Raw genomic sequence first — 17181 nt, 5'->3', positions numbered from 1 at the left:
AACAGCACAGTTGTGACAAATGGAGTCTAGATAATATTTCTTTATAGTATAAAAAATTGGATTAATTAATCTTTATAATATGTGGAATTATATTCCCTTGTTTAACTCTGTTAACAGTAACCCTAATATCAGGTAAAAAAGGTATTTTCAGAGGATTTTGTATAAGTTTTCATGTAGTTACAGAGAACAGAGAAGTTACAGATACTGAACATGTTATAATGAAGTTACATTTTATGACAAGTTTCATAATTACAGTAGAGAGCTGCCTAAAATTCTTCACTTTCAGTTCATTTTTGACTGCTTCATATATGTACCACACCATAGGAAAATGTTACTGCCTAAAACAGTTGAAATCAAATCTCCTGAGCTGCTTATTCATCATTAGCTTTTTGTCCAGGGAAAAAAAAAGTAGTCTATAGCATAAGAAAAAAGAATAAAACTCTGTTTTCTAATATCTAAGCTTACTTAACTATATATGATTTTTTATTCATAATCTGCTTGGGCTTATATATTCAAAAAACTGTGAGAAAACTTGTCCAGAAAATTTCCAGTGGCCTCCTTGCACATTTATCATGTGTGTCCTGATGTTGCCTACTGATGTTAGTGTAGGCATATTCGTGTTTAACACCGAAGTGCTCGATCCAGTTTTGAGTTTGAAAGGAGTTTTCTGGAAATAGTGGTGTGAAGAAAATGTCCTGAATTTTCATCTCCTTGGAGGCAAATCTGTGTGGGTGGCTGCAAACTCAAGTTGCATGTTCTCTGTGAGCTGGATGCAAATCAGCCCCAGCCCAGAGGCTGAGTAATCGATTGCTCAGAGGTGTGCCAAGCTAATGAGCATCATCTCTCCCCATGACTTGTTCAGCTTGGGAACCGAAGCTCCATACCAGTTAGGCAGCCCTGAACCTAAGCACTCAAACAGGAGAACTGCCCATCTAGTTGTATCCTGGGGCTATACTAAATTATTCCTCAATTTGGAGATAAGCATTCTTATTGAAATTAGGGAGATTTCAGCACTTACTTCAAGTCCAGGAGGGAGATGTATGGAAAATTAGCCCAGTTACTTTGGTGATGAACCTTCCTGTTGTTGTTGTTTTGTTTTTTCCCCATAGGAATTAAATTATAGATCATTGATTGTAAGTTAAAAATTCTTTTTAGCACCTGAATTAAAGAATAAACATGAGACAAGAATGAGCAGACTTTCTGTTATAAATCTTTACCCCTACTGAAGAAGATTCAGGCAAATCTGTATTCAGTGAGATTTGTGCTTTTTACTGTCATGGTTAGTTTGGCTGAACATGATACACGGAGTCTCTTTAGTTGGGCTCCTAAAGCAGAGACCTAACTGCAGTTTTGGCATGAGAGGGACCTCACATTCAGAGGATCAGAACATCTTCAGCTCCCATGGGTTTAAGGAACTTTACACTTCTTATATTTAGACTTCTAACTAAGTAAGTTGCCTAAATAATGTGTGTCACATCTGAAATATTTTGTCTTAAACCAGCAACTGAAAAAGAAAAAGTCACTGCGCTGTGAAAACACCATTTATAAAGAGCAAGTGATGCCTCACCTGTGGAATGCTTCTGTGTGTGTGTTGAGGACAGCACCAGTCATATTCTGGAGGTTAGGCAGGATTGGGGTTGTTACAGTTGTAGTTGTTACAACAGTGCTTAGGAAGAGAAATAGGTATGCTTGTAGTTCCTGGCTTTTTAGGTTTGACACTGTCCTTTCTATCATTGACCAGTTGATTTCACTTCTTGCTTGTAAGAATAACTGGAAAAAACATCTTTGAAGTAGGAAAACATTCTTACAAAGGTTTCTGAAACTGTAAAAAAATTGGCTGGGGTCTGGATCACAGGAGGATGTGAAATAACTGAAAAAACTTTCAACTCTTGTTTTGAAATTGACTCAATTTCAAGTTCACAGGGTCCTTTTAATCTCTCAGACAAATCTTTCTCAAACAGAAACAGCAAATAAATGTGAGCCTCCAGCTTCTTAATTTTATCAGATGAGATCAATTGAATGCTGCTGCAGTACAGGATGTAATCAAGTATTACAGCTATGCTCTTCCCAGGAACTCCATATTTCCTTTTTTCTCCCCTATCTTTAATTTGAAGCTCAGTAGCTATTTTGTTCAGATCATAGCTCTCATTTTGAGCAGTACAGTACCTACATGCTTTCTCCCTTTCATGTCGAGTTTGTTTTTGTCAACACCATAATCCTTAGGTTTTTATGTATAACCAGCACTGTAATATATTGTCTACCTCTTAATGCCTTTGACAGTGTTTTTTAAGTTCTTATCTAAAAGGTGATAGCTATTTGTGCCAGAATAAATTTTTAGTTGTTCTGTAATTGTGGTGTCAGTGATTCAAAAACTATGAAAAATTATTTCAAACTTAATTTATGGTACATAAGGTTGTTTAACCACTGAGACTACTTTGCTTGGCATGGAGATAACCTGGATGTCTCAAGATCAAGTAGGAAAGTCTATAAGAAATACAGGTAGGAAACAGTTCAGGGACATTCTGTAGCCTTTGCACCACAGACATCAGACTTGATGACAAAGATGGTTCTTTCTTGCCTTATGACCTACATAGAAGGTGTTACGTTTTAAAAACCCTTTTGTTTTTCCCCTGAGAGAGACTACAAAGATCATGCTGAGCTGAGTAACAGGGGGAGATTGCAATCTGGTTACTGCTGCAGTTCTATGTTCTGCTTTCAGAGCCTGGAAAGTCCTTGACGTGCAGCAGTCCTACCTACAGTTTCACTGTGGTTTCTACAGCTGATGAAGGATTGCCTTGAACTTTTCTGATGTGACACGAGAACATGCATGTTACTCATAGTGAATATAACACCATAGATGTGCTGGGAACTTTATAGCAGGGAAGGGCTTGTTTAGTAAGGGATAAAAGGAAAACAAAATTTTTTATGTGCCCCTCTTGAAAAGTTATTTGTAGTAGTTGTGACATGTAGCACCCAAACTTAATTATATTTATTTTCAAATTACTTTCTGAAAGTTACATAGGGATCCCTGTATTTCCTCACTGCTGGTATGTGGTGGAAGTGGTGAAACATGGCTTATTCTACATTCTGTGGTGTTTCAATCCAGGAGGGTTTACAGTTTGAAGACAGGAGGAAGCATGAGTACCCCAAGTTTTGTATTTTAGAAACTGCTGCTTGTAAAATGCAAATGAGTACAGTATCATACAGTTAGCAGGCCATGAGAGTAATGAGAGGAATTTTACACACCTGTTTCTCCTGGAACAGCTCTTTCATAGTTGGGATTCTTTTCTGCTTTTAGTGGTGAATAGGAACACAGGCAGTTCACACATTGTATGTATGCAGAGTGTTTCACCTGTGATGGAATGGGTTCAAAAGAGGGGTTAACTGGATTGAAGGAAGCTAGCAGGACTTAATAATGTGGTAAAATCATGGCAAACCCTAGTTATCAGCATTTTATCAACAATATGACCCTAAGTATTCAGTTCATCACTGATTCATCACTTTAATGTTTATCATGATCCTTTAATGCCTTGGTTGATTAGATCTATAAGCTGCTGTAATACAAAGAACTTTGCCCAAGGCAAATTAGAAGAAAAATTAGAGGAGGAGGGAAAAAAACCCAACATTGATAAAAGGGTTAATTAAGTGAATTGGAAGGGAAGGTAATGTTTGCTTTTTTAAAAGTGGGGTAATTTTATGCTCAGCAAAATTTGAAAATTGTGCATAAGCTGAATTGACAAGTATTACTTGTGAAGAAAGAAAATGAGGTTCTAAATAACAGATGTAAAACAAATAACTTATCAAATAACTTACCAGTCAAGTTAATAATAATTTTACATTTGTTTTTGAGGCATTGCTTGATATCTTGGTTTTAAAAGCTATTAAAAAATGTATGATAATTAGAAACTGTAACGGGAAAAAAGACTTTGTAGTCCTCCAGAGTTGGCTATACTAAAGACTCCCAGTTTATCATAGTTCAGTCCTGCAAAATTGTAGATGGGGAATTTAGTATATATTCTCATGTACACTTAGGGGAAATATTTACTGGACTGGGTAATACGTGTTGATGTAGCATAATAAGCTAACAAAGTACCTAGGAGTATAGAATTCATTCTAAAATCTCTACCTGAAGACTTATTGGAACAAGGCTAAGATGTTTTAAAAGTCATAATATTTAAAAATAAATTTTGAAGTGTTTTTAAATTGGGCAAAATAATACATCTTTTGTTGTTGTTAAATATGTACATTTTCTTTATGTGCATATAACAGTGTTTATTGTGAAGTTAATGTGCTACTTGAAATTTAAGGAGAGCAATGTGGAATAACTGGCCAGAATATAAAACTGATATTCATTATTTGGAAAAGGTTGCTGTCCTTTAGCTTTTTTCTACTTCTTAATTTTTGTTTGTCACTACTCCTGCCATTTGTATGTCAAGCTTAATTACAAAAAAAAGTGTTGGGTTTTTTTGGTGGTGACCTGGTACAGTTAGTTTGTCATTTGTATTTCATGAGAAAATGGGTATGTATTTCTTCTGTGTAAGTTTGATTGTACTTTAGCTAGCAGAAAGTAGTTAACTGGAATAATTACTTCTTCCATTAAAAAAAAAAATCCTAAACAATCCCACATTTTTTAATATTTATTTACAGATCTGCAATTATGTTGGACCTGCAAAAGTTATCGTCCAGTTAGTTACTAATGGGAAATACGTCCATTTACATGCTCACAGCTTGGTGGGTAAATTTTGTGAAGATGGAGTATGCACAGTTAATGCAGGACCTAAAGATATGGTTGTAGGGTAAGTCTGTCAACTCGAGTAAAGCTGGGCGAAGGGAGAGAGAATCATGTATGAGCACTGTAAGAAGAGTTACAAAGATATGATGAAGAGCCAGCTAAGTGACGCACTTGTGTTCACGCTCTGATCTGTTTTGTTTGTATCATAAATAGAAAAATTATTGGTGTTTCTGTTTACCTCAGTAGAATTTGTCCTAAGTAGGTTTAAGCAAATAGTTTTAACTTAGAATTTGTATAGTTTCAATCTCCTGGTGTGCAGTCCAAGTTCGTATAGTAAGCCCATTCTTTAAAATGTAAGTCGTTTTGATCAAAGAGAAGAGGCTGTAAAATTACTGAAGAAAAGCTTGTTGCCTTTTTGATTGGTATTTACTGAAATCTGCCAATAGGGATATAGTTAAGGGGAAAGTGTTAAGAAAATAGGGTTAGTAAATTTGAAATTAACACAAGACATGTATAAACATGAAAATACTAAACGAGTCAAAGTTTTTAAGTTTAAAGCAGTAAGATTATAGTGAAATTGTAGTTGCTCTGTTCTTGTTTAATTTAAAAGAATAATTGTATCAGTAAATGGAGCTGAGGCTCCTGTCTATGTTTTCAGGCTTAGATCAGGTTTCATGCTGGCTGCAAGTTTTAGTTCTGTGATCTCAAGAATGTCTTTGTTGGTGAAGAAGATGAAGTTTAAAAAGCTGAGAAGGTTGCGAGAAACAGATTCTTTTAAACTGTAACTTTTGATGTCCAAGCCCAGTGCACTAGCTTTACCAAGCACAACAATTTAAATAGCTTTATTTGAAATGCTCCTTTTCATCTTGAAAAGTTTGGCTCATTTCCTAACCTGGCTTGTTTTGCATCAGATATTTAGAAACAGCTTTCCTGTCCTCAGTTGACCCATGTGAAAATTGAGTTATTGTCTTGTTTTCATACTTCCAGATGTAATTGATTTTTAAATGTGCCAAAAGATTTTTACAAAAGCAGATCTTGTATTATGGAAGTTTTTATTCAAATGCATACCTGAAGTGTCTTGCTGAAAGTCCAGAGCCTTGTTTAAAACATTTCCTTTGGAAACTGTAGCACTGTTTTTAGCTTCTTAGCTTGCTCTCCAAATAATTTTGAACGGATGGAGTTTATTCTGAGCAGTTGCTCTGCATAACAGCCATATAGAGGTATATATAGAGAGATACATATCTATAATTGCCAAGACGGAGCAAACAAAGCGTGACAACCAGATTTTCAAGTATTTTTTAAGGTGCTTCCACATTGTGAATCGGAAATAAATGAATAGTCCCTAAGTTAGCCTGTGGAGTCCTTTGATGGACTTCAGTTGGGTAGCTGCCCCTGGTAAGAGAGTTACTGCTGCAGGTGTGGCATAAAGCATTAAGAAAAGATTTCCCTCTGTCAAAATTTGGCAGGTTTGCAAATCTTGGAATACTTCACGTCACAAAGAAGAAAGTACTTGAAACTCTGGAAACACGCATGATAGATGCTTGCAAGAAAGGATACAACCCGGGACTCTTGGTGCATCCTGAACTTGCATATTTGCAGGCAGAAGGATGTGGAGACAGACAGCTAACTGGTATGTAGAAGTGATGGCCTGGTTTTAATAGGTCTTTTGCTAAAACCTGATTAAGCTTCTGAAAACACAGATTCATAGCCAGAAAAGGCCTCAAATAGGAAAACAGGCTATGGATATGTGCTTTAATGGGTGATATGTTGTTGCTATGATTAAGAGAATCTGAAAGAAAGTCTTTGCTGTCAACATGAACATGAGAATCGAGCAACTTCCTTCCATAGCTGCCTGTACCCACCCTTGCACCTGTATTTCATTATCCTGTTAATGAGCTGATAAATAGAGTAATTTTGCATTATTGCTGTAAGACATTTATATCCTTAAGTAACTAGGGGACCTTCTTCTGAGAATAAGGTTTCATCCACTGCATTTCGCCCATATCCCTGTGAAACCTGTGGCCTGCGTTGCTTTTAGGCCTGTATAGAGGGGCCAGCCTTCTCTTTATCACTCTAATACCAGGTGTTCTAGTGTCCTTAGTGGTGACCTTTGCACAGCCTTTTTCAGTTGAGAGCAGAAAACAGTCATTTTCCATGTGTGCCAGTTATATACCTTATCTCAAATAACACCTGGTGCCCAAAATGAAGGGTTAATGTAGGATCTTCTGAATAGCTGTTCCTCTCCGCTTAAATATGGAGAAGCTGGTGGATACTAAATTAGAAGGAAAACATTTCCTTCTTGTTGGTGCCTTTTCATAGGAATGTTTAGAAAATTCTTATGGGTCCCCTACCCCTTGTGTTAATTTGTCTGTCTACTCGTCGGTTCCAGAACAAGAGAGAGAAATCATTCACCAGGCAGCAGTTCAGCAGACCAAAGAGATGGATCTCAGTGTGGTGCGTCTCATGTTTACAGCCTTTCTCCCTGACAGCAATGGTAGTTTCACACGAAGACTTGATCCTGTTATATCTGATGCAATATACGACAGCAGTAAGTATATTTGGCTGTAATTACTTTTTTAATAAGGGGCAAGCTTTTGTACATACAAACTTGATATGCAGGTATTGCTGTACATAGACTCATCTAGCCCTGCTGCTTGCTGGTTATTTGATCAATAACAAGTAACCAACTCATGGACCATCAGCCTCATTTCTATCCAAATACACATGGTATCATTCTGGGTTGGTATGGTGGGATGGTGATGTAAGCTGTAAAGGAAGATTTTTATTTTGCTGTTGGCATATTCATTCATGCCACTTTTATAATGAGGATTTTGTAGATTCTTGTAATTCATAAGAAGTGCTTGAATTTTGTAGGTTTCAGTTGCTCTCTATGACAAAGTATTGTCACACAAGATGTCAAGAAAAAATTACTTTTGCTTCAGTCTTTCTTGAGTGTTTGACACCTTTCAGTTTTGCTGGCCATGTGCTTGTCCTTGTTTTGTGAGACTTACACAACCAGAGTTCTCAATCAATTTCCTTTAGAACTGTCCAAGTATTATTTATATTTCTCTTACATCCCTCTGTTTGTCTTTTTTCAAAGTGAATCTTGTCAGTTCATGTTTTCCCTTGTGCTTTTTGACTATACTTGCTCATCTTACTTGACCTCTTTCTGCTGCCTGAGTTTACTTCCCTGTAACTGTGAATTACCATTTTCCTGATAGTAATTCTGTAATGATTTAGAAAAAGTACATTTATTTTTTTTTTAATTTGTGCAACAGTCATGTCTATATCATTGCTTTTTAATGACAAAGTCTAGATGAAAATGTACTAAATGCAACTGTTAAGTTATATATTGCTTGCTATTAATTGGGAATGCAGTGATGTAGCACAGCCAATATTTTGCATATGTTCACCAAATGAAAAAAAAAGTCTGCTGTATTTATGGCACATGTGACCATCATATTCTGGATGAGAAAACACAATCTGAAGTGACTCACCAAACTGTCTTTAAGGAATCTTGATTTGCATTAGAAACAATTACAGATTTCATTTGTTGTCGTAACTCTTGTCTGACACCTGCATAATGGTAGAGCAAAGAGGACAAAGAATTGAGGTGGGGCATGTATCAAGCCATATATGCAAAAACAGGTGAAGTTAGCAGATCATTCTGAATCTGGCCATCAGAATTTTCACCCCAGCTAAGGAGATGAATAGAGGGGAAATTTTCTATGCATGTTTTTGCTGATTTAAGTTGCTACATAGATATCAGTTACTAGTTTCTGAGCTCCCAAGGCTAATTCTTAGTTGTTTGTTCCAAAAGATTTTTCTAGTTTTTTGGGGGTTTTTTAATACTCTTCACTGGCACCATTCAAGTCTCTTCTAAGGAGCAGACGCAACTTGTGGTAGCACAACTGTCTGTCATAGCTGCTGTTACTTATCAGGTGATAGTGCTGTCTTGAGGACCAGTGGGTATCCATTGATGCCTCTTCTAAGATTCCTTGGAGGTGGGCTTTTCGAACACAGTCTGGCATGATGGCCAAGGACTGACAATGCTTTCAAGTAAGCCACAGTGTAAAGCAAAGCATTGCATATTGCATTCAAATAGTGAGGTGCTGGAAACAACTCTTGAGTGTCACACTGTCAAGAAAGTAGGGAAGAAAAAATTACATTCTCTTTTAATGTACTTTTGTCATGAAGTTTGTGCTAGTGCAGAGTGCTGGGTGCAGTTCATTGCTGTGCTCCTTTACTAGTGCAGTAATTGTGCTGGAATGACCAGAGCCTAATTTCATAGTTCACAGTTCAACCAGAGATTAGAGAATACAAGATTATGCCTTTCAGATTAAAACCTGTTGATTTTTTCATGTCTTAAAAAAACTGAGACAAATTTAGGTAGGTTGTATTGTCTTTCTGATGCATTTCTTTGTGTTGTGCTTGTTTTTTTTAAAAAAAATCTAAACCTGTTTTTTAATCTTTCAATAGAAGCTCCCAATGCCTCCAACTTAAAAATTGTAAGAATGGACAGAACAGCAGGGTGCGTAACAGGAGGGGAAGAGATCTACCTTCTCTGTGACAAGGTTCAGAAAGGTAAGAGAATTGGGTATTGTAAGGCACACCAGGATGTTCATTTGGAGTACATGTGGAGCCTGCTGTGTATTCTCCCGTTCTGATAGCACAGGAGGATTTGTAAGCACTCAGACTTTCTGGAAGCCAGCAGTCCAGAAAATGAGTAAATCAGAATTGTCTGTTGCAGAGCAAATTCAGCTTGTGTTGTCTCCACAGAGACCATGTAATCATCTTAGTTGTTCTCTAATTTTGACCCTTACCCATGTTCTCAGTTTTTGTGGATGGTGGGTTCTGGGTGATGTTTGACTCCATTAACTAACACCTGCTCTGAATTACTCTGAAGTTTCTGATTTATTATTAAGTTCCTGATTATAAAGAGTAAGTATGAACATTCTCTGTTAACCACCAGTAGGAACTGAATGTATTCAACATTGCTGCTAGTAACTTCATTTTTATGCATGTATTAATGTTAGAGGTTACTCAGCGTAAACAGGTAATTCTCTCAGACTCATTTTGGTAATCTCAGTTTATGGCTGTGAATGTGTCCGGATTGGGCAGTGTAGATTTGGATGCTCTGGTTTTGATTAGGAAGATAATGGCTAATGGGATTGGTCTCAACTAAAACAAAAAAAAGTGAGGGAGAGAAATCCTTCACATTTTTCAGCTGTAGGTAATACCTGGGACTCCCTGGTGTAGGTTGCATGGTGCAGCGAGTGCCCAGTTCTCAACCAGTTTGGAATCAGTCCCTGCACATGTTGATAAAATCAAACGGACTTTTTTCTGTTAATATAGGCTGTTGTTTTCCACAGTATTTCTTGAAAATGTTCTACCACTTAAGAAAGAGGGATGTGAAGGCTTTTAGGGGCTCTGAAAAAGTTGTTTTGCTTTAGTAATGTGTAAACCTCTGCGATCAGAGGAACTGAGATGTAACATAACTCTTGTGTACAAAATAAATAAATAAATGTCTGACTCAGGGGAAGCCCTGAACTGGGGTTTCCCCTCAGCCAGATCGGGGTTTCCCCTGACCTCATTACTCTCAGACACCTCCTGCCTGAAGGAACTTGAGCATGCAGGACAGCGGGACTGGAAGTGGTGGTTCAGAGTCTTGAGATTAGCAGATGGTGGAGCAGAGGAAGCAGTTTCCTCCAAAGGGCCTGTCCTGTGTCAGTGACCCTCAGAGACAATAGGCTTTCTCTAGGTCTTTTCTCACCAGGAGTGCTAGGGAAGGAACAGACTAGTGTGATCTTTCCCAGCTTCTCCTAACAGTATAAACTACAAAAAAAAAAAAATAAACACAAGGAGGATGTAGTTGCTTAGGGGAGCGGAAGCCAAATCTCGATGTGTCTGGCCCGCGCTGTGCCGGGGGTGAGGGCTGAGCTGACTCGCCGCTCACGCCCTCCGAGCTCCGCGGTGGCGCTCGGCCAGCAGCAAGAGGAACTCTAGCTGTGGTACTTCAGGTTTTGCTACCGTTTTCTGAACTGAAACTGCTGGAGCAGAGAGTGTGGTTTCTACATTTCACAGTTCAAGTTCTCCCCTCCCTACATGTTTGTTCCAAATAAAGCTCCTCTGGAATGCCTCCTAGCCCTATAATAGGAAGAGGTAGTGAAGCTAGTTCTCCTTTCGCTCCTCGGTAAATAGAGAGCAGCTTCAGTGAAGTCATTAGAATTAGGCAGATCTAAAATTGATGGAAAAAATGGATTATTTATGATGTTTTCATAAAATGGATTAAGATAATTCATGTATTATTCATGTAATGTTACCATCCACATAACCACGTTGATTTTTATCTGAAATAAACTTAGCCAAATGTTAAACAATGCACAAGCATCTCAAAGAGTGTTTCTTTCACTCTTTGCAGATGATATTCAAATACGTTTCTATGAAGAAGATGAGAATGGAGGTATGTGGGAAGGCTTTGGAGACTTTTCTCCTACAGATGTACATAGACAGGTAAGTAACATCATGTATTATTTGTTAACGATTTTCTCATCTCTGCAAATGAGGATTATATTACAATTAGTTAATTAAGTGAACGCATCTGTATCCCATACTCACTTCTTCTTTTGTTCATTACTTCCTAATAATAATATAATCATAACTGTTCTTAAAGATGTACCTTAGCTAACTAGGCAGGGTAGGAATACAATGCAAGGAAATTGGGAGACAGACCCATTGCATTACCACACCAATTGGGATGGGATAAATAAAAAGCTCTCAGAGCTCCTTTGGCCACACTTAGAAAGCAACACAATAGATACTAAATGAAGAGGGGCCAAACAATGCAGTGCCAACATAAACGATATGGTGATACTTTTGCATGGCAGTTCTGCCTTTCTCAAAAGGACTGGAACTCAAAGGCGCAACTGAAAGCAAAAGGCTGCTACAACAATAAACTTCCAGTTAAATTTTCAGTTGCACTTTTGTACTTGCCTCCCAAGCTGTGAACCAACTCCTACAAAACAACACAAATGTACAAGCAAAGTTGTCAAAGCCCATGCTCCATGATAGATGTGCTTATCACCGTTTTCTTCACAGTTTGCTATTGTGTTCAAAACACCCAAGTATCGAGATGTCAATATCACAAAGCCAGCATCTGTATTTGTACAACTGCGTCGGAAATCTGATCTAGAAACAAGCGAACCAAAGCCTTTTCTCTACTATCCAGAAATCAAAGGTAATTCATTAAACCTGTTTTATGTATTGGAAGCAGAAACTGCATGGTCCCTGGAAATGTTTTTAACAAGATAGGACTTGCTGGATGAGTGATTTTTGTTTGGTTTGGTTTTTTTACTTTTATTTTTGTAGGCATTGCTTTTAGGAAATGGTATCTCTGACTCCTTGTTGTATGAAAATAGTAGTAAATCCAAGGGTATTTCCTTAGTGAGACTCACTCCCTGCAAGTTCCTTAGATCCCTGCATACCTGTACATACAGCAGATGGCACTCTCTTCCTCTGAGTTTCTGCTAAATATCTGAGGACATTTTACTGTCAGTACTTTTCAGATAAAACCTTAAACCAAAGATAGGTTGGTATATGGTGGAAAAATTACTCTCTCCTTTTACCGTGATGCCTCACAGTTTCACAGATGTTTTTGGGTTTTTCGGTTGCCAGTACTAGTTAAGCAAGCCCAAGACTGTTGTTTGTGAGAGCAGGGAAAAGTGCTGTTTCAGTCTCTTTGTGCTGAAAGGTTAGTCTTTTAGCAGAAGTAGAATAGCTGGCACCAGACCTGCTTCCTCAGTTGTAAAAAAAGTGTAGACGATCTGTGCCCTCTAAAGTCTACATTTGAAATGTTTGAGGTGAGTAGCAGAAGTCATGGTTTTAAATATCAATAATGTTAATGACACAGAAATGCCTTGGGGCCAAGGTCAGAATTGGTGCTTAATTGTACTAGGAGCATAATATCTTGCTTAACGGTTTACCTGCCTGCAGGTTATACTATTAACTCCTGATCTTGCACATTTTCAGTGCTTAGCTTAGAGCTGTGTTGAAATCAATACCCTGTCAACCTCTAAAATACATGTGCATCAGTGTTGATGGACTAAGGACAGCTGGGGTAGGGATGCCTGTTACAGTAAAATAGCAGAAAGCATGCGTTCCCAAAAACTTCCATAGCTGCTGGAGGATTTTGTATTGATTTCAGGAATCTCTTGCACAGGTCTTATGGAAAATGAACTGTGCAACTGCAGAGCAAAGTGGCCAGATTCAAAGCAAACTTCTTTTATGTGCTTCTTAATGGAGTAAAATTAATTCTGCATTGTTACATGTCTTTTCATATCCCCTAGACAACCTGATCTTGAAATTGCTAACTAGAGACTTATGTGGTTTTGTTTTCTTTCTTTTGTTGTAAGTGTTCACACAAACTTAGATGTGTATGTGGATTTTTTGTTTATTTCTCTGACTAGATTCCTCTCTGGAGTTTCGTCTCCTCATCAGTGTGAGCATGCCTGGTGCATGCATACATACTTATGGATCATGTATGCCTGAAAAATAAAGCACTTGTACTTTTCAGTATTACTGTTCCATGTATTCAGCTCTCGCATCTGATGACTGTGCATGACATTTCTTTTTGTCATATGGCTGTTGAAAACTATTAGGTCATTTAATGAAGGAATGATATTTTGTTCTTTCCTCAACAGTTCTACTGAATGTTAGCCTCTGTAATGTTGGTATTCCTATTTTTGTAGTTCTTGTCATGACATTTTTACTTTCCCCAGTCACTGGAATACTTCTTTTAAATCTTAGTATTTTGCTTTCCAGCAGGAGCAAAGTATTATTTTGTACTTATACTGTAAAATATTTTAAGGTTTTTTTCTACTGCAACTCAGAAAGGTTTGACAGTATTAAGTCCTGCTTGAAAATAAGCTATTTGTATTCTGTGGCTTTTCTGGTATTTTAAGTAAATAATTTCAAGTAAACATTGCTTTCACCATTTCTTGCCATCCTTACCCCTAAACAAAAGTTCAAGGGGCACTGCAGGTACTCTGCACTGTTGAAAATCAAAGCACCTTATGATGTGCTGAGCCTTTGAGAAGGGTCTGTTTGTGAAGTAGATTCACTTAGTAGAAGAGCCTGAGTTTATATTAAGCAAATTTTCTTGAACAAGTTTGGGGTTCAGGGCACTGGTGCTGGTTTATGACTTGGCTTAAACACAGAAGAATTTAGGGACCACTGATTTCTAGGGCTCTAAATACATGAGACCCTTTTGAAAGTAACTCTGACCCCACTAAGGTGTCTCTGTGTGTTCCCCCCCCGAGCCTGAGCACAAGGTACTGGCATAACTGAAGAGGCAGTGCAGGCCCGAGCGATGCTGTTGGTCTGGCTGGGGACTTGGCATCAGCTTCCTTCTCACAGGAATTCTTACTGCTCAATTACATACCAAGTTTTATGTTACTTGAAACTAGAAGACATTCGACTCCTCTACAGCACTCTGCGTTTTCCTTTATAAACTAGAAAACTTCAGTAATGCTTCCTGTATATGCATCCAGTTCTGTGCGTGGCCTCCACAGAGAGTGACTCCTTATCCCCTCTATCCCCTCTAACCTAGATAAAGAAGAAGTGCAAAGGAAGCGGCAGAAGCTGATGCCAAACTTCTCTGATGGCTTTGGTGGAGGCAGCGGCGCAGGAGGCAGCGGCATGTACGGAGGGGCAGGCGGCGGCGCTGGCTCTGGTGAGGCAGCAGGGCAGCTGGTTGGGGCAGAGAGGGAGAGGGTTCTACTTTGAGAGCAGGGCAGATGCTTAGTTGGATTTTTAAAATGGGATGAGGATTTTGTCTCCTTCTAGGTAGATAAGACCTGGCTTTACTGTCTTTATACCAGTGTTACTCATTTCAGTCAAGCATCTCCTTGTTTTCTAAACATTTCGTCAGCTCCTTTGCCTTCCTACTTGCATATAAGGCTCGTGGTGATTTGGTTTTTTTTCCTCTTCCTGGAAGCTTTATGTCACACATAACAACTTTCTAGCTGAGGGGAGTCTAGGTCAGGAATGGTCATATTTTAGCTTTGTTGCTTCCTAGGGATTTAAAGACAATGAAATTCATGAGACGGCTTAGCTAAGTACTCTCTTGGGTGCTTAAAATTAAACAGGTTTTTAATGATTTCTGGGATCAGGAGTGGAATTTGGCAAATTAACCCTGTTAGTGTAGATAACCATTAAGAAATTTGAGATGCTGTTTAGCAGATCTTCTACTGTGCTCTGTCTGTTGAAGCTAGAGCATATCTGAGGTGCAGGATCATAAAAGAGCAGGCATTGCTTTGATTTGTACAGCAGAGCATTAAAAAGCTGTAGATCAGCACATGTCATCTGAACCCCAATACTTTTGCAATGCTTTTTTTGGAGTGAGGGACAGAGCAGCAGTTCTCAAATGGTTACATGCCTTGCTGGCAGCAGGTCTGTAACACAACACCAGGATACAAATCTGTTGTAATCACAGATTTGAAAGCACAGAAGTAGCTTGTGAAGGCTCAGATGATGCATTTGTGTGGCATTATGGATGCTGGGACAGAGTGTGTCACTAGTCAACCACCTAGAATTTCTTTGGATTTTTTAAGGGATAGGGAAGATTTCACCTTCAGTCTGGAAAATTTGTTTTAATCAGATAGAATAAAGCAGAAGGTATGTGGAAAACAAAAAGCAGTTATTTAGTCTCAGTGTTCTTCTAGGTGGTGTTTTAATAGCTTTAGGGAGTAATTCCATTATTTTTCAATATTTTTCCTTTCTTCAGGGTTCAGTTATCCTTCATATGGATACTCTGCTTTTGGAGGGATGCATTTCCACCCTGGCACAACAAAATCCAATGCTGGAATGAAACATGGTAACAGGAAAAATGTCGTTCTTGAAACAGTTAAATTGAGTTTGACAGTTTATTTTCTCTTACAGTATAGGTCTAGCTAAGCATGCTATGGAGGGCTTCTATATTCGTTTTATGTTTTGAGCAACAGCAGGTGACCCAAGCACTAGACAGAGAAGGAAGTAGCTTCCTTTGTTGCCACAATCTGGTACTATGCAGTAGCCCAGAGAAATAACACAAGAAGTCAATGGTAAAGATTTAAGTTAATAAGGGTACTCTTGGCTTCCTAATACAGGGAAATAATTTCAAATCTATCTGGTGAATACTCTGTAGTTATTTCCAAAGCCTCAGGGATGAATTTACTGTCAGAAAAAAAGTAAATCTGAATAATTCTGCTAGATTTCCTGGGAATACTTGACTTGCCTTCTTGTACCATAAAAATAGAAGGTATACCTGCTGTTATGCATAACAGTTTATGTCTAAAGCAGAAACTGTCAAATCCAAAACATTACTTCAGAGCAAGTCTGTTCCTGTGTGTTGGCATCCAAAGTATTATGATTCTTGAGTAACATCCATGTCAAAGTAAATTTTTTTTTTTTTTATTCAGTCCATTAGGGTTTGGTTATGGCTAGTTGAGCTTTATTACTTGCATAAAAAAGCAACAGTATTGGACACTAATCATGCTATTTTTTGTTTGAAGGACTATCAAACAGCACAGCTGAAGGAGATGGGAAGGCCTCTGATAAACAAAGTGACCAACGGGACATGAAACATCATGTGAAAGTGAAAACTGTGGAGAGCAATGAGTGCAGAACCTCTGGTGATAATGAGAAGAAGGATACTGCATCTTGTAAAACTGAAGGGAATGAAGCAGATTGCAGGTGGCAGGGTAAGTGAGTGATCAAGCTAAAGTATGGAAGAAAAATGGTGTTAAAGGCCTGGAAACTCCATAAACATCAGCTTGCTGTTTTCAAAATATGAGAATGCCTCCTGGAGGAAACAGGAGAGATTCCATTCCCTCACATCTAAGGTCCCTCCTCATACATAGTTCTGTAGATAATCTTCCACCTTTTTGCTGCCACTGGGGGACTGAACTTCTACTTGTCATGCAAGGACAAGAGATAGCTTAGCCTGCTGGGCACGTTTAGCACTGCTTTATAATAAATCTCAGTGAGGAGCACCGAAAGCAGTGATCTTACCTGGAATACAGTTCAGCAGTTGACTTGACTTTTGATATTTGATAGGCGTTAATGGATGTTGGCATGATTGTTATTCTCTGCAATTCTACTGTTAAACTGTGTGTTAAAGGTAAATTTATCTATTCTAATGTGACAAATACATATTAACATAACACTGTAAAGTCCTACACACTAAACAGGTGAACAGAAGGGGAGAAAGGAAGGAGTAGTTAGTAGAAAGGGCTTAGCAACAGAGTTATAAAATATAGAAAGACTACAAATTGCCCTTACCCAGACAGTAAAACTTCCTTTTCCTGGATTGTTTTTTAAAGGAGCCGATGGTCACTTTTAAAAAGTATTTGAGTAACCCTGCTTCTCATAAAATTAAAAACACCCTAAGAGTTAGACTAGAGAGACATGGT

At 38.2% G+C, this 17181-nt stretch overlaps 1 protein-coding gene across 1 annotated transcript in view; it reads left to right on the top strand.

Annotated features, from left to right (window-relative positions):
- Positions 1-17181, top strand: part of NFKB1 (nuclear factor of kappa light polypeptide gene enhancer in B-cells 1) — a 47606-nt gene that overhangs the window by 13617 nt on the left and 16808 nt on the right. The window contains exons 5-13 of the mRNA XM_010003177.1: positions 4648-4796; positions 6199-6362; positions 7122-7280; positions 9212-9316; positions 11154-11245; positions 11831-11969; positions 14340-14462; positions 15516-15605; positions 16282-16470. Of these exons, the coding sequence (XP_010001479.1) occupies positions 4648-4796; positions 6199-6362; positions 7122-7280; positions 9212-9316; positions 11154-11245; positions 11831-11969; positions 14340-14462; positions 15516-15605; positions 16282-16470 (1210 nt within the window). The remainder of the gene's footprint in view (positions 1-4647; positions 4797-6198; positions 6363-7121; positions 7281-9211; positions 9317-11153; positions 11246-11830; positions 11970-14339; positions 14463-15515; positions 15606-16281; positions 16471-17181) is intronic.

The sequence above is a fragment of the Chaetura pelagica genome, unplaced genomic scaffold, assembly GCF_000747805.2.
Source record: "Chaetura pelagica isolate M959 unplaced genomic scaffold, ChaPel_1.0 scaffold188, whole genome shotgun sequence".
Classification (NCBI taxonomy): domain Eukaryota; kingdom Metazoa; phylum Chordata; class Aves; order Apodiformes; family Apodidae; genus Chaetura; species Chaetura pelagica.
The sequence above is the reverse complement of the archived record's forward strand: the minus strand, read 5'-3'. Positions and strand labels throughout refer to the sequence as shown.